This window comes from Macaca nemestrina, chromosome 14, assembly GCF_043159975.1.
Source record: "Macaca nemestrina isolate mMacNem1 chromosome 14, mMacNem.hap1, whole genome shotgun sequence".
NCBI lineage: Eukaryota > Metazoa > Chordata > Mammalia > Primates > Cercopithecidae > Macaca > Macaca nemestrina.
Window position 1 is genome coordinate 112143908 of NC_092138.1, and position 20373 is coordinate 112164280.

At 52.0% G+C, this 20373-nt stretch overlaps 1 protein-coding gene and 1 long non-coding RNA gene across 2 annotated transcripts in view; one reads left to right on the forward strand and one right to left on the reverse strand.

Moving 5' to 3' along the window:
* Window positions 1–20373, forward strand: part of LOC105464043 (laminin subunit gamma 3) — a 90256-nt gene that overhangs the window by 66492 nt on the left and 3391 nt on the right. Inside the window, exons 19-27 of the mRNA XM_011711666.3 lie at window positions 1420–1625; window positions 2037–2113; window positions 4381–4515; window positions 5726–5873; window positions 7970–8119; window positions 11844–11946; window positions 15623–15822; window positions 17609–17755; window positions 17851–17950. Coding sequence (XP_011709968.2) covers window positions 1420–1625; window positions 2037–2113; window positions 4381–4515; window positions 5726–5873; window positions 7970–8119; window positions 11844–11946; window positions 15623–15822; window positions 17609–17755; window positions 17851–17950 — 1266 coding nt within the window. The remainder of the gene's footprint in view (window positions 1–1419; window positions 1626–2036; window positions 2114–4380; window positions 4516–5725; window positions 5874–7969; window positions 8120–11843; window positions 11947–15622; window positions 15823–17608; window positions 17756–17850; window positions 17951–20373) is intronic.
* LOC139358232 (uncharacterized) lies at window positions 1619–7429 on the reverse strand. Its single transcript, XR_011612892.1, has 3 exons — window positions 7376–7429; window positions 4258–5000; window positions 1619–2154 (listed from the first exon to the last, which is right to left on the reverse strand). It is a non-coding gene; the product is annotated as an uncharacterized lncRNA (long non-coding RNA).

Sequence of the window (20373 nt, forward strand, 5' to 3'; positions counted from 1 at the left end):
AGGCAAGGGGAGGCCCCCAGTGCCTGCTGTCTGGTCTTGTCGGATGCTTTGGGGACCCTCACAACACAGCCCTGTTGCCATGGGCCTCTCCTTCAATGTCCCTAGCCCACCTGTAATTTTGTGAATATCAATCCTTGTCCCCATGTCCCTGCCCTACCCAGACTCTAAGTTCAGTGAGGATGGGGCTGGGCTCATTCATTTATTCACTCCCTCCACGAGGGGTCACAAGGCGCTGCTCCAGAGGCTCGACTGGGAGGGTCTTGCTGTCTTGATTCTGGGCCGTTTTGCTCACTGCCGTAGCCCAGCACAGTGCATAGAAATATTAATTTCATAGAAAATATTAATAAATGAGTAAATAAGAAAAAAGAAGGAGGGCCGGGTGTGGTGGCTCATTCCTGTAATCTTAGTACTTTGGGAGGCCAAGACAGGAGGATTGCCTGAGCCCAGGAGTTCGAGATCAGTCTGGGCAACATAACAAGACCTTGTTTCTATGAATGGAAGCAGGGAAGGAGGGAGGGAGAGAAGGAGGGAAGCAGGGAAGGACGGAGGGAGGGAGGGAAGGAGGGAAGGAAAAAAAGAAAAGAAGAGACCTGTCACTAAAGCCAGGAGGAATTTGGCCTTGGGACCTGGAAAGGCGCTGAAATGGATTGGATTTCTTTGTGAAGTTTTTTTTTTTTTTTTTTTTTTTTTTTTTTTTGAGATGGGGTCTCGCTCTGTCGCCCAGGCTGGAGTGCAGTGGCCGGATCTCAGCTCACTGCAAGCTCCGCCTCCCGGGTTCGGGCCATTCTCCTGTCTCAGCCTCCTGAGTAGCTGGGGCTACAGGCGCCCGCCACCTCGCCTGGCTAGTTTTTTGTATTTTTTAGTAGAGACGGGGTTTCACCGTGTTAGCCGGGATGGTCTCGATCTCCTGACCTCGTGATCCGCCCGTCTCGGCCTCCCAAAGTGCTGGGATTACAGGCTTGAGCCACCGCGCCCGGCCTCTTTGTGAAGTTTTATGTGTATAAGCGCCACATTCCTTTAGCAGCCAGACAGAGGCGAGCTGAGAACCTGTTAGCAGGACTCACTGTGGAAATAGGGGCTATCAGAGACCATGTCTTAAAATGCCCACGTGAGCCACATGGTGAATTAGAGCTGATTTGAGGGGTCCAGAACTGCTTGTGTGGCCCCGGAAGGCCTGGGTCTCTCCCGGTCCTTGTGTGTGACTGACTGACTGTGGGTGGGACCTTGGGTCATGTTTGCCTTCTCTGGGCCTCAGCCTGCATCTGGAAAATGGGGAGACTCTGCCTTTGGGACTACCTGTTGGTGCTCGGGGCTGGTGATGCCTGGGGAATGGAGGGCACAGAAGGGGACCCCTGGGGTGGGGGCTTTTGTGTGATATCTCCACCACTCTGTGACCCCCGGGCTGTGGGCTTCCCATAGGGGTTCGGGAAGCCTTCCTGGAGCAGATGATGGGCCTTGAGGGTGCTGTGAAGGCCTCCCGGGAGCAGCTGCAGAGGCTGAGCAAGGGTGCCCACTGTGCCCAGGCCGGAGCCCAGAAGACCTGTACCCAGCTGGCAGACCTGGAGGCAGTGCTGGAGTCCTCGGAAGAGGAGATTCTGCACGCAGCTGCCATTCTCGCGTCTCTGGTATCCCAGGGGATCCCCCTACCCAAACACACCAAGCCTGGGCATGGGTCCCTGCCCCAGCCTTCCCATTGACCTAGTGGCCTTGGGTATGACTCCCCACTTTGGGAGGCTCAATTTCATCTGCAAAATGGGGATCACACAGTACCTCCTCCGCGGATTCAGCGAGAGGACATTTGCAAAGGGCGAGGCGTGTTCCGAGTAGACTGAATGCACAGTAGGTGGTGGGCAGCATCCTTATTGGTGTTTCTGCATCCTCGGACTCCGCTCACTGGATGCCGATGTCGTGGCCAGCTTTGTGCATTTATAGAACGACTGGTGCTATCCAGTTCTGCCTCACAATTGGGCCAGATGTGGCCCTTGCCCTTCGGGGACGGAAGTCAGTTTCCTCCTCTCTTCCTCTTCTTTCTACAGGAGATTCCCCAGGATGGTCCCGGCCAACCCACCAAATGGAGCCACCTGGCCACAGAGGCCCGTGCCCTCGCCGGGAGGTGAGTCCCAAGACATGGTGAGGTTGTGCCTGGCCCTTCTCCTGGGGGTTCCTGAGTCAGAGTCAGCCCCACAGGTGCCCCCACCCAGAAGTTGGGATCAGATATTACAAGAGCTGTCTGGTGGGGGCAGTGTCACCAGTATGTGGAGGAGCAGGCAAGGTGAGTCCAGAGATGTTGGGGGCAAAGCTTGGTTGACTGAAGGCGTCGGAGAGCATCTGCCTGCTTTCTCTTTGTGAGAGTTGTATAATATACAAGTTATTATACTGGGGGTATAGTTCACACTATACAGAGGCCTTTGCCCACGGCACTCCAGCCTGGGCAATAGAGTGAGACTCTGTCTCACTGTATAATTCAGTGGTTTCCCTATATTCTCAGGGTTGCAAAGCCATCACCACAGCCAATTGTAGGATTTTCATCACCCCAAAAGCACCCCTGGACCCATCTGCCATCAGCCCCCGTTTCTCCTTACCCCCCCAGGCCGTGGAACCACTGCTCTGCTTTTTGTCTCTATAGATTTGCCTATTCTGGGCGTTTCATAGAAGTGGAATCACACAGTGTGTCGCCTTTTACCACTAGCTTCTTAGCCCAGTGTTTTCAAGGCTCATCCACATCGTGGCCTGGATGGGTGCTTTGCTCCTCTTACGGCTGAATAATATCCCATTGTATGGAAATGCCACATGTTGTTTATCCGTCTTCCATTCACAGACATTGGGTTGTTTCATCCACTGCCTTTAAGAAACAACTTAAGGTTGCAGTAAGCTGAGATCACACCACTGCACTCCAACCTGGGCAATAGAGTGAGACTCCATCTCAAAAAAAAAAAAAAAAAGAAAAGAAAAGAAAAGAAAAGCAGCTTAAGATCCTAAAAACACAGGATCTGTGACAATTTTCTCCTTTAGCTACACTCCAGGGACCTTAGACTCATTTTACAGATGGGAAAACATTCAGAGAAGTTAAGGAGCCTCCTAAGGACACACAGTTTGGAAGCAATAAAGCCAGGATTCAGACCCAAGCTGTTGTGACCACTCTCTTCTATGCTGTCTACATTGGGGTGACTGTACAATTTATTGTCCAAACTGAGATGCTTTCATGTGTGATAAAATGTCCTAGTGGCCAGGCACAGTGGCTAACACCTGTATTCCCAGCACTTTGGGAGGCCGACACATGAGGATCACTTGAGGCAAGGAGTTACAGACCAACTTAGGCAAGATGGTGAAACCCCCATGGCTACAAAATAATTTTAAAAATTAGCCGGGCAGGCCGGGCGCGGTGGCTCAAGCCTGTAATCCCAGCACTTTGGGAGGCCGAGACGGGCGGATCACGAGGTCAGGAGATCGAGACCATCCTGGCTAACCTGGTGAAACCCCGTCTCTACTTAAAAAAAAATACAAAAAAACTAGCTGGGCGAGGTGGCAGGCGCCTGTAGTCCCAGCTACTCGGGAGGCTGAGGTGGGAGAATGGCGTAAACCCGGGAGGCGGAGCTTGCAGTGAGCTGAGATCCGGCCACTGTACTCCAGCCTGGGCGACAGAGCGAGACTCCGTCTCAAAAAAAAAAAAAAAAATTAGCCGGGCATGGTGGCATACACCTGTAGTCCCAGCTACTTGGAAGACTAAGGTGAGAGGAACCCTTGAGCCTAGGAGTTTGAGGTTGCAGTGAGCTGTGATGGCACCACTGCACTCCAACCTGGGCAACAGTGTAAGACTCCATCTCTTAAAAAGAAAAAAGTAAGGCCCTGGCTGGGGGCAGTGGCTCACACCTGTAATCCCAGCACTTTGAGAGGCCGAGGTGGGTGGATCGCCTGAGGACAGGAGGTCCAGACCAGCCTGGCCAACATGGTGAGACCCCGTCTCTACCAAAATACAAAAATTAGCTGGTGCACATTTGTAATCCCAGCTGCTCGAGAGGCTGAGGTAGGAGAATCGCTTGAGCCCGGGAAGGGAGGTTGCAGTGAGCTGAGATCACACGACTGCACTCTAGCCTGGGCAATAGAGTGAGACTCTGTCTCAGAAAAAAAAAAAATCCTATTAATCCTTATGCCGAGACAACAGACACAAACTCCATGTCTCTATGTAACAGGAACAGGGCATGGAGTACCTTTCCTGTCCTTGAAACGTGTAACACAGAAAGATGGAAAAAAAAGTACCTGTCTTTGTGGCTGTCTTCTGTTTGGGGCAGCAGGAGGCCTGTATAGTAGGGGGCGTAGTTCTGGTCCTGGGCCCCTTCCCTGCGAGCCCTTGGTGATGCTCAGGTGGGTGTCCTCACACAGCCACAGAGACACCGCCACCAAGATTGCAGCCACTGCTCGGAGGGCCCTGCTCGCCTCCAACACCAGCTACGCGCTTCTCTGGAGTCTGCTGGAGGGAAGGATGGCCCTGGAGACCCAGCGGGACCTGGAGGACAGGTGAGGCCTCCCCAGGTGTGGGTAGAAACTTTAGGGTTGGCCTCCTGGAGCCGACAGGGCCTAGCCAGAGGCTGCTGTTTCCAGGGCTAGCTCCCTTGAGTCCCGACATTCTTTGTCATTGGTGTCTTGGGTCTGCGTCCTGCTGGGAATGGGGCCACAGGGTCTTGGGCCACTCGGCGGTGAGTCGCAGTAACCCACTTTTGCCTGGGAGGGGGGGTGCAACTCAGTCTCTTCAAGAGAAGGGATGAGAACTGAAACCCAGAGCAACAGATACCTCGCTCTCCCTCTGCAGCATTCCCTGAGCGCCCCCTGGCCCCTGTGCCCCAGCCCAGGGTAGCTCCTCTGCGCTCCTCTGCGGCACCAGCTTCTTTCTCTGCCTCTGCAGACAGCCGGCTCTGCTTCTCTGCTTTGGTGACCCCTTCTGTCCTTCTCAGTTTAAAGGTCCGTGGAGACTCCCCAACATCTTGCTGAGCCCCTTGACGTTCCTAAACGAGAATGGGATTGGCTCCGTTTAGATCAGATGTCCTGCCCTGAGCCAGCCGGCATGGCTGGGGGAAGTCACATGACCCACTCCGGGGCAGGGCGCTGGCTCTTTAAGGAGGTGTAAAGGATGGAAGGGAAGCCAGAGGTCTCCACCCCAGCAGTGCCCTTGTCAGGGAGGAATGGGTGGGACAGGGTGTGGACAGCTGGTCAGGACAGAAAATCCATCCTAGCTGATTGGTTATAGACCACAGGCTCGTCAGGGCAAAAGGGCCCACAGAGATTCTGCAGCCCAGGGCTCTCCATTTCATCCGTGGTGAGGATGTGCCCAAGGTCTCCGGAAAGGGGATGGCTGAGCCAGAACCAGGGCCGGGGCCACTGTGCTCCCCACTTCACCGGGCATTTTCCTCTTCGCCATTCACCCAGAAGAGCCAAACATTTGCAAACATGTGATTCTTGAGTGGAAACCAAGCAGAGCCCTTTCAGCAAAGTGTGGCTGAAGTGAATGATGCGGAAACAAGAATGTGGCCCTTTCACAGCCCGTCTGGCTCATTTGAAAGCTGCAGAGAAGCGGCCACTTCCCGAGGCAGCTGTACCGGCCCCACAGAGGGTTATTCTGCCTGGGAAGTTGGCAGAGGCCTTTGCAAACCAATGGCTCCAGCCTGGGACCCAGACAGGGATGGGGAGGGCTAGTTCTGCACCCAGCTCCATGGCCTCTGTTTCCTCCCAGGTACCAGGAGGTCCAGGCGGCCCAGAAAGCACTGAGGACGGCTATGGCAGAGGTGCTGCCTGAAGCGGAAAGCGTGTTGGCCACAGTGCAGCAAGTTGGCGCAGATACAGCCCCGTACCTGGCTTTGCTGGCTTCCCCGGGAGCTCTGGTCAGCTCAGTTGTCTCAGAGCTCTGTGTGGGGTCGGGAGGATCTATTATAGAAGCTGGAGGCTAGGCACGGTGGCTCACGCCTGTAATCCCAGCACTTTGGGAGGCCGAGGCGGGTGGATGACCTGAGGTCAGGAGATTGAGACCACCTTGGCCAACGTAGTGAAACCTCATCTCTACTAAAAATACAAAAATTGGCCGGGCGCGGTGGCTCAAGCCTGTAATCCCAGCACTTTGGAAGGCCGAGACGGGCGGATCACGAGGTCAGGAGATCGAGACCATCCTGCTAACACGGTGAAACCCCGTCTCTACTAAAAAAATACAAAAAAAAAGGCCGGGCGCGGTGGCTCAAGCCTGTAATCCCAGCACTTTGGGAGGCCGAGGCGGGCGGATCACAAGGTCAGGAGATCGAGACCACAGTGAAACCCCGTCTCTACTAAAAATACAAAAAATTAGCCGGGCGCGGTGGTGGGCGCCTGTAGTCCCAGCTACTCAGGAGGCTGAGGCAGGAGAATGGCGTGAACCCAGGAGGCGGAGCTTGCAGTGAGCCGAGATCGCGCCACTGCACTCCAGCCTGGGCAACAGCGTGAGACTCCGTCTCAAAAAAAAAAAAAAAAAAATACAAAAAAAAACTAGCCGGGCGTGGTGGCAGCGCCTGTAGTCCCAGCTACTCGGGAGGCTGAGGCAGGAGAATGCCGTAAACCCAGGAGGCAGAGCTTGCAGTGAGCTGAGGTCCGGCCACTGCACTCCAGCCTGGGCGGCAGAGCGTCTCCGTCTCAAAAAAAAAAAACACAAAAATTAGCTAGGTGTGGTGGTGTGTGCCTGTAACCCCAGCTACTAGAGAGGCTGAGGCAGAAGAATGGCTTGAACCTGGGAGAGCAGAGGCTTCAGTGAGCCAAGATTGCAGCGCTGCACTCCAGCCTTGGTGACAGAGTGAGGCTCCATCTCAAAAAAGAGGAAAAACAAACAAACAAACAAACAAACCTATTATAGCATCTGGAGAAACCAGTGGGGCCCGGGCAGAGGCAGGTGACGTGGCTCATTTTTAACTATATCACAGCTAAGTCAAATGATATAACCTATCTATGGGACTTGGCAGAGTCAGAGCCCAACCATTCTCTGTTGATGATAATGTCAAGGCTGGGGCCTCTTCCTCCTTACAATGACACTAGCAATGTCATCAGATGGACACAGGATGCAATTCCAGCTCTGCCACTCCAGCTCTGTGACCTCGGCCAAGGACTTTCCCTCCCTGAGCCTCAGTCTGTCACATGGAACTCACCCATTAGGTTATTTCAAGGCTCCTCCCATGGGAGCTGGACAGAGATTGGGGAGCAATGCACGAGGTAGCTGGCCGGCCCCTCTGTGCCCATCACCTTATACTCATCACCTCTGTGTGAGTCAGGTCCATTGTGTCAATTCAGTAACCCTGAAATCCCAAAACTCAGAAACTGAACATGAAAGAATTCAGCTTATACAAATACATTTGGGACAAATGCTTACCCAGATCGATGCCCAAGGCTGCTTGTTTGAGGTCTTTGCTCCTCCCACTGCATTGGAGAGTGATGCACAGCTGTTAGTGTGTTCGAGCCCAGGTTCTGCTTCCAACACCACTGAGGGTGTTCGATCGTATGTAGTACCTGCACAGTTCTCTAAAGTCTGGGAAATTCTGCATTCTGAAGCCATCCAGTCCCCAGGTCTCAGTTCAGGACTGTGGAGCTGAGGAAGCGTTCCCACTTTGCAGTAAGCAGTGTGGGTCGGGGAGGTTGGCTGGGTTGCTCAAGGTCACACAGCTAGAAATTGGTAGGGCTGTCATCCGAGCCCCAAGCGAGGGGTTCCCCAGCCTGGCTCCTCTTGCCCTGGCCCCTCTGCCTCCTAGGGTCCACACAAAGCCCCACCCCTGCTATTCCTGCCTCTGGGCTTCCGAGCTCCCTGGGGCATCAGCTAGCTCATCAGGTTTTCAGGAGGCTTAGGGTTCTGGGCTGGCAGCCAGGGGCAGACCCGATGCCTCAGTCCAGCAGGGCACCTCCCCTAAGTAGAGAATCTGCCACTTGCCCTTCCTGCCAGGCCCTGCCTGAGCCCACTGTCTCCCTGCAGCCTCAGAAGTCCTGGGCTGAAGACCTGAGCCTGAAGGCGAAGATCCTGGAGAAGACAGTTGCGTCACAACAGCACATGGCCACCAAGGCTGCCCGAACCCTCCATGCTGCTGCCCAGGCAGCGCTACGGCAAACAGAGCCCCTCACACAGGTCAGCTCTTGTGCTTCAAAGCGGGGGACCTGGGAGAGGTTGGGGCTACCCTGAAGGTGATCTGGGGTCAGGGTTGCAGGAGGGAGAAGGGCAGAGACAGAAGTAGCTCTGTCCTGCCGGGCGCAGTGGCTCACGCCTGTAATCCCAGCACTTTGGGACGCCGAGGTGGGTGGATCACAAGGTCAGGAGATCGAGAGCATCCTGGCTAACATGGTGAAACCCCGTCTCTACTAAAAATATAAAACATTAGCCAGGCGTGGTGGCACACGCCTATAGTCCCAGCTATTTGGAAGGCTGAGGCAGGAGAATTGCTGAACCCAGGAGGCGGAGGTTGCAGTGAGCTGAGATTGCACCACTGTACTCCAGTCTGGCAACAGAGTGAGACTCTGTCTTAAGAAAAAAAAAAAAAAAAAAGATATATCTGTCCATCCCTGCGGGACCTCCTGCAAAACTCCACACGCAGCCTGAGGCAGGGGAGGGGACCCTGATACCCTGAGAAGAGACGATGGACAGACCGACAGAGGACAGCACCAGCAGCATGCGGGCCACACCCACCATCCTGGGATGGTTCTCGCTCATGCCTCCATTCATTAGTTCATTCTCTAGTTCATTCATGGCTCATTTGAAAGCTGCAGAGAAGTGGCCACTTTCCAAGGCAGCTGTACCGATATTTTTGTTTGTTTTTAATTTTGTTTTTGAAATAGAGTCTTGCTCTATTGCCCGGGCTGGAGTGCAGTAGTGCAATCTCGGTTCACTGCAACCTCCATTTCCCGGGTTCAAGTGATTCTCCTGCGTCAGCCTCCAGAATAACTGGGACTACAGGTGCGTGCCACCGTGTCTAGTTAAATTTTTTTGTATTTTTAGTAGAAATGGGGTTTCACCATGTTGGCCAGGCTGGTCTTGAACTCCTGGCCTCAAGTGATCCACCTGCCTCGGCCTCCCAACGTGCTAGGATTATAGATATGAGCCACCACACCCAGCCCCATTCCATTTATTTATTTATTTATTTATTTATTTATTTATTTATTTATTTTGAGACAGACTCTTACTCTGTTGCCAAGGCTGGAGTGCAGTGGTGCGATCTTGGCTCACTGCAGCCTCTGTCTCCCAGGTTCATGCAATTCTCCTGCCTCAGCCTCCAGAGTAGTTGGGATTACAGGCCCGCGCCACCATGCCCAGCTAATGTTTGTATTTTTGGTGGAGATGCGGTTTCACCATGTTGTCTAGGCTGATCTCCTGATCTCAGGTGATCCCCCCGCCTCAGCCTCCCAAAGTGCTGGGATTACAGGCGTGAGCCATCGCGCCCGGCTTCCATTCTTTTTAAAGACAGGATAAGGGGGCTGTCTGTGAGGCGTGAGAATGTATTTGAAGAGCAGAGCCCAGTGCCCGGCACTTACCTGGGGAGCTTGGCTTTGCCCCGGGGTAGCACCTGCTGATCTGGTCCACTGCCCTCGTCCAGGGTGAGGGTGCCAGGAAGTGAGGTGACTTCCCCAGGAGTCAGGGCCAGGCCCCAGCGTGTACTGATGCCTCACCCCACCACAGCACTCATACCTTCGTTCTCCTCCCTGCCCCATGAGCAATCAGAATAGGCCTGAGGCAGTACTAGGCGGCTCCTCAAACTCTACTATTTATTTATTCTTTTTTTTTTTTTTTGAGACGGAGTCTCGCTCTGTCGCCCAGGCTGGAGTGCAGTGGCGTGATCTCGGCTCACTGCAAGCTCCACCTCCCGGGTTCACGCCATTCTCCTGCCTCAGCCTCCCGAGTAGCTGGGACTACAGGCACCCGCCACCGCGCCTGGCTAATTTTTTGTATTTTTAGTAGAGACGGGGTTTCACCGTGGTGTCGATCTCCTGACCTTGTGATCCACCCGCCTCGGCCTCCCAAAGTGCTGGGATTACAGGCGTGAGCCACCGCGCCCGGCCTACTATTTATTCTTATTATAGTGACATTCACATGGCATACAAACACCCATTTTAGATTAAATGGCTTTTAGCACATTCACAAAGTTGTGCCACCTCCACCTCAGTCTAGTTTCAGAACATTTTCACCACCCCTAACCCCATGCCCACTCAGCAGTCACTCCTCATTTCCACTCCCGAGGCCCTGGCAGCCTCCACTCTGTTCTCTGTCTCTGTAGATTTCCTTCGTCCAGCTCTTTCGCAGAAACAGAATCATGTAATACGTACCGATGGTGTCAGGCTTCCTCCTATTAGCATCATCTTTTCAGGGTTCACCTGCCTTGCAGCCTGGATCTATACTTCCTCCCTTTTTAAGGCTCGGTCATATTCCAGTGTGTGGATGAAGCATATTTTGTTTACCCACTCATCCATCAAACCCAAATTATTTCAGTGGATCTAGTCCTGTTGAGTGGCAGTGGGGAAGAAACTGATTTTCCATAAGTCAAGGTGTGTCATAAACAGATTTGTGATTTTCACATCCACTTGCTAAGATAGAGCAGTCTTGTCCTGTCCTCTCCTCTCCTCTCCTCTTCTCTTTTTTTTTTGAGATGGAGTCTTTATGCCACCCAGGCTGCAGTGTAGTGGCTTGATCTCGGTTCGCTATAACCTCTGCCCACAGATTCAAGCCATCCTCCTGCCTCAGCCTCTCCGAGTAGCTGGCATTTCAGGCATGCACCACCACACCTAGCTAATTTTTTTTTTTAATTTTTAGTAGAGACAGGGTTTCACCATGTTGGCCAGACTGGTCTCGAACTCCTGACCTCAAGTGATCTGCCCACCTCAGCCTCCCCAAGTGCTGGGATTACAGGCACGAGTCCCTGTACATGGCTAATAGAACATGTTCTTTTTTTTTTTTTTTTTTTTTTTTTTTTTTTTTTGAGAGGGAGTCTCGCTCTGTCGCCCAGGCTGGAGTACAGTGGCCGGATCTCAGCTCACTGCAAGCTCTGCCTCCCGGGTTTACGCCATTCTCCTGCCTCAGCCTCCCGAGTAGCTGGGACTACAGGCGCCCGCCACCTCGCCCGGCTAGTTATTTTTTGTATTTTTTAGTTGAGATGGGGTTTCACCTTGTTAGCCAGGATGGTCTCGATCTCCTGACCTCGTGATCCGCCCGTCTCGGCCTCCCAAAGTGCTGGGATTACAGGCTTGAGCCACGGCACCCGGCCAATAGAACATGTTCTGAAGAGATGTTCAGGTGTTCTTCTCGTTCCATTTTTTTTTTTTTTTGAGACGGAGTCTCGCTCTGTCACCCAGGATGGAGTGCAGTGGAACAGTGGTGCGATCTCGGTTCACTGCAAGCTCCGCCTTCTGGGTTCATGCCTTTCTCCTGCCTCAGTCTCCCAAGTAGCTGGGACTACAGGTGCCGGCCACCACGCCCGGCTAATTTTTTGTATTTTTAGTAGAGACAAGGTTTCACCGTGTTTGCCAGGATGGTCTCGATCTCCTGACCTCATGATCTGCCCGCCTTGGCCTCCCAAAGTGCTGGGATTACAGGCATGAGCCACTGCACCTGGCTATTCTCATTCCTTTAATCCTAGTGTTTCAGTTTTCCTCTGGGATTTTGTGGACAGGTATCTCTTGGGAGATATTCCAGGTTCAACTTTTATATAATAGCACAGATCAGGTGCTCCTGGTGGACAGTGTGGCCCAGAGTCAGGGATTTGGTGATGACTTGGGCACCCATATATGTGGGTTTGGTGCCCACTGAGCTGCCCCCAGGCCCTGCACCTGTGGAGCCACCTGCCCAGCCTCTCCTCGTCTCTCTCCAGCTACACCAGGAGGCCAGAACCGCCCTGACCCAGGCTTCCTCGTCTGTCCAGGCTGCCACAGTGACCGTCATGGGAGCCAGGACTCTGCTGGCTGACCTGGAAGGTACGTGAGTCCAGCTGACCACTAGGCTCTGTGATGCACAAACGCCCCTGACAGCCACTCAGCTCTCGCCTCAGCCAGGGCAGGCTTGCAGGGGACAGGAGTCTGGTCTTGTGGGTTTAATGAAGCCAAGTGGACTTTCCCTCCACCTCTCAGGATCCTGCCCCATCTCATACATCACTCACCTTGGACTTGCCCATGTGGCTATCCTATACACCCCAGGTCATCAGACCACATGCAGAGTCCCTCCAGACCAAGTGAGAGGAGACTCTGACATCATTGGCTGTCCACCCAGGTCAAGTCCACTCTGGCCCGGGCTCCAGTTAGTTATCTGGTACAAATATGGCTGTCCGGGTCCAATGTTGAGTTGGGGCTACGGGAAAGGGATGGAGTTTCTCTTTAGAAGGGGCTATGGGTTGATGCCATTCCGGGCCTTTTTTTGAACTTTAGGAAAATAGGGCCAAGCGCCCCCATTTTGCAGATGGGTAGGCTGCAGAGGAAAGGAATTTTGCAGAGGAAAGGAATTGCTATTCATCCCTGGGTCAGAGCTAAGCTGGGAATAGAAGCCAGCAAGTATTACAATTCTACAAGTACCCACCTGTGCAATGGGCTTCTGTGATATCCAATTTGCTCCAGAGAGAAGCCCCCTCACCCTTTATTTGTGGCTCCTTATCCAACAGGCTGGATAAGGAACATACTCTGAACCCCAGATGTCTCTTGGGGTCTGAGGCCAGAAGTCAGACTTCTGCTGTTGTCTTGGTTCTGTGGCCTCCCTCCCCAACCCTGCCCATTGCCGAGAAGAGATGGAGCTCTAGCTGTGGACCCAGCCCCTCGGGGGCAGAGGATGGGCTGTCAGTGGTCCTGTTCCCCAGCTTCCTGGCAGCCTGAAGTCCTAGTCACCCATCGTTTGGGGACTTCCTGTGGGAAAGGCATGGCCGTGTATGCTTAAGTATCTAGAGTCATATTTAGAAAAAGGTACATTCAATGACTTATAAGGATGGAATATTAGGATCTTAGAACATTAGGATGATAAGAGGTCTTCCGGTCATCTGGTGCAAATCTCACACCTGGAAGTAGACTCATCCACCCTCAGCTTGCCTGTCTCCTACAATGGGGATCTCACTACCTTACAAGGTTTTACCTTCTCATTGTCAGGGTTCTGAGAATGAGAACGTTCTTGTTTGTAGTGGATGGAAATTTCCTTGCACTGCTCCCGTAATCCACAAGAGGGCTCACCTCAAACCTCTAACCCCAGGCTCTTTTTCCCATTCTGATCCCATTTTAGAGACACCCCCTCTTACCACCAGCTGGGCTGTGCTCCGCTGGTGTTCAGGATAAAAGGAAAATTCACGAAGTCAACTGTGGAGCAGTTTTCCCCAGGGTGTGGCCAGGGGTCTCCTAGCCTATGATACACTCTGCCAAGAGAGGGCTTGTGTTCAAATAAGTTTAGGAACTGTCTCTGGCTGCAGCATCCTCTTGAGGTCTTACAGAGAACACTTGAGAATATTAAAGGCTCTGAGAAGGCCTGTAATAAAGAAACCTGCTGCACTTTCAACTTAATTGACACTTCCCCCTAACGTTTGTTAACACCGTGGAGAATTAGGGTTTCACAGAATACATGTTGAGAAACATCAATTTTGTGTAAAAAGGAGCAAAGCAGATCTAATTTCTGGGCAGAACAATTCTATAATACTATGCCCCCAAACATTAGAAGGCTTCATTCATTTTAAAATTGACTTTGTCCACTGTAATCCGTAATTTATTATTATTATTTTTTCCTGAGATAGTCTCTGTCACCCAGGCTGAAGTGCAGTGGCACAATCTCGCCTCAATGCAACCTCTGCCTCCTGGGTTCGAGCGATTTTCCTGCCTCAGCCTCCCTAGTAGCTGGGATTACAGGTGCCCACCACCATACCCGGCTATTTTTTTTTTTTTTCTGTTTTTTTTTTTTTTTTTTTTTTTTTTTGAGACGGAGTCTCGCTCTGTCGCCCAGGCTAGAGTGCGGTGGCGCGATCTCCACTCACTGCAAGCTCCACCTCCCGGGTTCACGCCATTCTCCTGCCTCAGCCTCCCGTGTGGCTGGGACTACAGGCGCCTGTAGTCCCAGCCACCGCGCCCGGCTAATTTTTGTATTTTTAGTAGAGACGGGGGTTTCACCGTGTTAGTCAGGATGGTCTCGATCTCCTGACCTCATGATCTGCCCATCTCGGCCTCCCAAAGTGCTGGGATTACAGGCGTGAGCCACCGCGCCCGGCCTTTTCTGGCATATTTAGTAGAGAAGGGGTTTCACCAGTTTGGCCAGGCTGATTTTGAACTCCTGACCTCTGGTGATCCACCCGCCTCAGCCTCCCAAAGTGTTAGGATTACAAGTGTGAGCCATGGCGCCCGGCCTGTAATCAGTTCTTTTGATGATAAACTTCGTTTAGAATTTTTTTTTGAGTTGGGGTCTCACTCTGTCACCCAGGCTGGAGTGCAGTGGTGCAATCATAGCTCACTGTAGCCTCCAACTCCTGGCTTCAAGTGATCCTTCCATCTCAGTCTCATGAGTAGCTAGGTCTATAGGTGTGTGCCACCATGCCCAGCTAAGCTTTTGTCGTCTTGTAGAGATGAGGTCTCACTATGTTTCCTAGGCTGGTTTTGAACTCCTGGACTGATCCTCCTGCTTCAGCCTCCAGAGTAGCTGGGATTACAGGTGTGAGCCACCACATCTGACTAAATTTCCCCTTAGAATGTTATCTGAAAGGAATGTTATCTTTGTTTACCAAGAAGGAAACTGCTTCTTACTGAATAATAAAATCTATGGGAATTCTAACATTTCTACCAGGTGTGGTGGCTCACACCTGTAATCCCAGCACTTTGGGAAGCCAAGGTGGGTGGATCACTTGAAGCCAGGAATTTGCAATCAGCCTGGCCAACAAGGTGAAACTCCATCTCTACTTAAAAAAAAAAAAAAAAAAGATTAGCCGGGTATGGTGTTGTGCGCTTGTAATCTCAGCTACTCAGGAGGCTGAGGCAGGAAAATCACTTAAACCCGTGAGGCAGAGGTTGCAGTGAGCTGAGATCTCTCCACTGCACTCCAGCCTGGGCAGAGACCTTGTCTCAAAAAAAAAAAAGAATTGTAACATTTCCCTTTTTGTCTTGATTGCTTGAGAGCTCAGTGATCAATCGAACATTTGGTTTCTGCAATGTCATTATCCAGATTTTCTGGTACTTCTCCCTCCTTCTCTGTCCTTCCTCATCCTTCCAGTTACATCAGACTCTTGGTTTTCCATGGTAAGGAACCATTTGTTGATTTACCCATCACTATACACTGCCTCAAAGTATTGTTTAGATATAGGCGGTACATGAAAATGCCGAGCTGAGCAGACTGAGCCGTGGACTGTGCTAGCCCCCATCACTGGCCCCAGCATGGACCACCATGTAATTCCTTGACTTTAATAGACATCCTAATAGAATGAATACCCATCTCAAAATTCCCCGAGCAGTATGTCTGTGTCTTGCTTGCTTTTGTTTCCTCCTGGATAAGCCTGAGAAGGTGATACGCAGGTTGCATGCACCTCAAACCTCCACTCGTTGTCCAGGGGTCTGTGGCCAGCTAGGCAGCTCTGCCAGCGGCTGCCTGGGAGGCGCTGGAGGTGTGAGCCCAGTTCCCCTGACCCAGCCTCAGCCGGGTTTGCAGGAATGAAGCTGCAGTTTCCTCGGCCCAAGGACCAGGCGGCACTGCAGAGGAAGGCAGACTCCATCAGGGACAGACTCCTTGCAGACATGAGAAAGAAGACCAAGCAGGCGGAGAGGATGCTAGGAAACGCGGCCCCTCTTTCCTCCAGTGCCAAGAAGAAAGGCAGAGAAGCAGAAGTGTTGGCCAAGGACAGTGCCAAGGTCAGGGCGGTGGCTGTGACAATAGTGGCCTCCTGCCTCCTGGGGGACTGCCCTTCCGTGGGCCCCTTCCCGACATCCGTGCTGATTACTCCACACTCACTCACTGCTCAGTGGGCCCAGGCATTTAGCTCAGGGACTTCACGGGGGTGAGCCTGTGGGTTCCTCACAAAATAGGCGTCACTGCTGTCCCCATTGTACAGGTGAGAACGCTGAGGTGCAGCCAGGCTCATGAACTTAACCAGGACTTACACCTGGGTCTGCTGGCTTTCCTGCCTAAACGTCTAGGTTTTTCTTTTCTTTTTTGTTATTTTGAAGTTTGCATTTATTTATTTTACCTGCCTTTTTGTTTTTAATTTTTTTCTTAATTTTTTGAGACAGAGTCTTACTCTGTGGCTCAGGCTGGAGTGCACTGGTGCCATCTCAGCTCACTGCAAACTCTGCCTCCTGGGTTCAAGTGATTCTCCTGCCTCAGATTCCAGAGTGGCTGGGATTATAGGCGTGCTCCACCACACCTGGCTAATTTTTGTATTTTTAGTGGAGCGGGGTTTCACCATGTTGGCCAGGCTGGTCTCCAACTTCTGATCTCAGGTGATCCACCTGCCTTGGCCTCCCAAAGTGCTGGGATTACAGGCGTGAGCCACTGCACCCAGCTTAAGTTGTGTGTGTGTGTGTGTGTGTGTGTGTGTGTGTGTGTGTGTGTTTTGTAGAGAATGGGTCTCTGTCGCCCAGGCTGGAATACAGTAGCGCAGTCACAGCTCACTGCAGCCTCAAACCCTTGGGCTTAACTGATCTTCCTGCCTCAGCCTCCTGAGTCACTGGGACTACAGGTCTGTGCCACTGTGCCTGGCTAATTTTTTTTTTTTTTTTTTTTTTTTTTTTTTTTGTAGATATGTGGAGTCTCGGCCGGGTGTGGTGGCTCACTCCTGTAATCCCAGCACTTTGGGAGGCCAAGGCAGGCAGGTCACTTGAGGTCAGGAGTTCGAGATTAGCCTGGCCAACATGGTAAAACCCTGTCTCTACTAAAAATACAAAAAAAATTAGCCGGGCATGGTGTTGCGCACCTGTAGTCCCAACCACTCCGGAGGCTGAGACACAAGAATTACTTGAACCTGGGAGGTAGAGGTTGCAGTGAGCCAGATTGCACCACTGCACTCCAGCCTGGGCGACAGAGTAAGACTCTGCCTCAAACAAAAAAAAAAAAGAAAGAAAGAAAGAAAAAGACTGGGATCTCACTATGTTGCCCAGGCTGGTCTTGAACTTCTGGCCTCAAGCAAGCCTCCTGCCTCAGCCTCCCAAAGTGCTGGGACCATAGACATGAGCCACCGCACCCAGCCCTGGCTGATTTTAACTAGGCTTTTTAAAAATTGGTGCCAAATTCTAATCATTGCATATCTCCCCAGCTCTGTTGCTGGTTATGTTGCTCACACACCAAGGAAACTGTCTTTATGGTGCCTAGGAAAAGTGCTGGATTTGCTGTAGGGGCTCCCTGGCTTGATCTCTTGTCATGCCACTTGGGCTCTGGCCAGCCCCTCCTCCCCTCTGTGCCTCTGTTTCCTCATCTGTAAAATAGTGGGGATTTCTTCTCCTGAGAGAAATGTGCGGTAGCCAGCAGTCTGCACGGTGCCCAGCACTTAGCCTGCGTTCAGTACGTATTTGTTGCATGCATGAGTGAATGAATGATCTGCCTGGCACAGACTACTTGACATTATTGCCATAAGAGCTATTTACCTCCAAAAGGACTTACTGCACTCACCTCTTCTCCCTGCCACTGCCACCCATCCCATAGCTTGCCAAGGCCTTGCTGAGGGAGGGGAACCAGGTGCACCGCCGTGCCAGCCGGCTCACCAGCCAGACGCAAGCCACGCTCCAACAGGCGTCCCGGCAGGTGCTGGATTCTGAAGCACGCCGACAGGAGCTGGAGGAAGCTGAGCAGGTACGTGTGCCAGGGCCCCCACGCTATTGCCTCCTGCCCCTGGCAGCCAGGGTGGGGGTGCCATTCAAGCTGTTTCTTCCTCCTCCCCCTGGAAGGTGGGTGCTGGGCTGAGCGAGATGGAGCAGCAGATCCGGGAATCACGCATCTCCCTGGAGAAGGACATTGAGGCCTTGTCAGAGCTGCTTGCCAGGCTGGGTAAGGAGGCCCCAAGGCTGGGCCCTGAAGCCCTGGGTCCGTGGGGCACCTCTAGGATCGGATCTTCCTGTGAGCTCCAGTCCTGGGGAAGATTTCCTCCTTGTCCTCATCACCATGCTTCCCGCATCCCCATCTTTGCAGTCAATCACAAGCATTTATAACCACGCCCAACCCCCTGTGCCATGTAAGACAGGGTTGGCATCTAGAAGTGAGTTCACTTTGAGTAACTCTTTGTGCCTCCAGAGCCGTCTATCCTTGGGGGTGGGGCAGAGGGGCACACAGAAAACTCACTGTTGGCAAGAAAACATATAGGCACCGGATGAGCAGGTCAGCCCTCAGGAGCTGAGGGTTCAGGAGAAGAAGAAAGACTGTCATGGCCGAAAATGTGGCATCAGGTGCTGGTTTAGGATCAGACCAAGATTCAACTCTGGCTCTGTCCCTTCTTTGGCCCTTAGACCTTGGGCAAGTCACTCCACCTCTCTGAGCCTCGGATCCCCCATCTGGAAAATGGGAGTAACAATGGGGTGGTTTAGAAAGCGCTTACCACAGTGCATGGTGTATGTTGAGAGTGACTAAATAGCGGCTCGTAGGAAGGAGGTCAGATTCAAGACGGGCCTTAGCAAGGAGGCATTTTGGATGAAGGGAACAGCACCTCCCAAGGCACGAAGGTCCCAGAGGCCCAGTGTTGTGGGGAGGCTCAGGAGACAGCAGACAGGGCAGTTGGACTGAAAAGAAGAGCATGTATTTTTTTCAAATTGTAAAAGACACATAATAGTTTCCATCTTAACCATTTTGAAGTGTACAGTTCAGCAGCGTTAAGTATATTCATTGCTGTGCGATCATCACCACTACCCATCTCCAGGACACTTTCATCATCTCCAACTGAAGCTCTGTCTTCCTGAAACACTAACCCCCCATTTCCCTCCCCCAGCCCCTGGCAGCCATCATTCTAGTTTCTGTCTCTATGAATTTGACTACTCTGGGCCAGGCGCAGTAGCTCATGCCTGTAATCCCAGCACTTTGAGAGGCTGAGGCGGGCGGATCATTTGAGGGCAGGAGTTTGAGACCAGCTGGATCAACATGGTGAAACCCTGTCTCTTCTAAAGATATAAAAAAAAAAAAAATAGTCAGGCATGGTGGCACATGCCTGTAATCTCAGCTACACAGGAGGCTGAGGCAGGAGAATCACTTGAACCTGGGAGGCAGAGGTTGCAGTGAGCCCAGATCGCAACACTGCACTCCAGCCTGGGCGACAGAGTGAGACTCTGTCTCAAGAAAAGAATTTGGCCGGGCGCGGTGGCTCAAGCCTGTAATCCCAGCACTTTGGGAGGCCGAGACGGGCAGATCACGAGGTCAGGAGATCGAGACCATCCTGGCTAACACGGTGAAACCCCGTCTCTACTAAAAAATACAAAAAAAAAAAAAACTAGTCGGGCGAGGTGGCGGGCGCCTGTAGTCCCAGCTACTCGGGAGGCTGAGGCAGGAGAATGGTGTAAACCTGGGAGGCGGAGCTTGCAGTGAGCTGAGATCCGGCCACTGCACTCCAGCCCAGGGGACAGAGCGAGACTCTGTCTCAAAAAAAAAAAAAAAAAAAAAAAAGAATTTGACTACTCTGGAAATATGAAACCTCATATAACTGGAATCATACCGTATTTGTACTTTTAAAAATTTTTTTGGAGACAGGATCTTGCTCTGTTACCCAGGCTGGAGTGCAGTGGTGCCATCGTGGCTCACTGCAGCTTCAAACTCCTGGGCTCAAGCAATTCTTCCACTTCAGCCTTCCAAGTAGCTGGGATCACAGGCAGGCACCACCACACCCAGCTAATTTTTTTTTGTTTTATGAGACAAAAGTATATGCTCCTTATGTTGCCCAGGCTGGTCTCAAACTCCTGGGCTCAAGTGATCCTCCTGCCTAGGCCTAAAGTGCTGGGATCACAAGCGTGAGCCACCGTGCCCAGCCTTATTTGTCCTCTTTTGACTGGCTTATTTCACTTAGCAGAAAGTCATCAAGATTCACCCATGTGGCAGCATGCATTTTCAATTATCATTCGTAATAAGAGGAGAGAGAATTGCTACGCTCTGCACGTTGTCTGGACACCAGGCCCACACTAAGCTATTCACACATGTGATCTTACAGAATTCTTATACTCGCTTTTTTATGCAAGGACAGTTACTCTTTTGCCATTTTGCAGATGAGGAAACTGAGCGTGGAGAGTTTATTTTTATTTTTTATTTATTTTTGTTTTTTGTAGAGACAGCAACTCGTTATGTTAACCAAGCTGATGTTGAACTCCTGGCCTCAAGGGATGCTCCCACTTCAGGTTCCCAAAGTGCTAGGATTATAGGAGAGAGCCACCACACCCAGCCTAGCACACAGTTTAGATAATGTGCCCAGGGTGCCACAGCCAGCTGGTGGGGAAGCC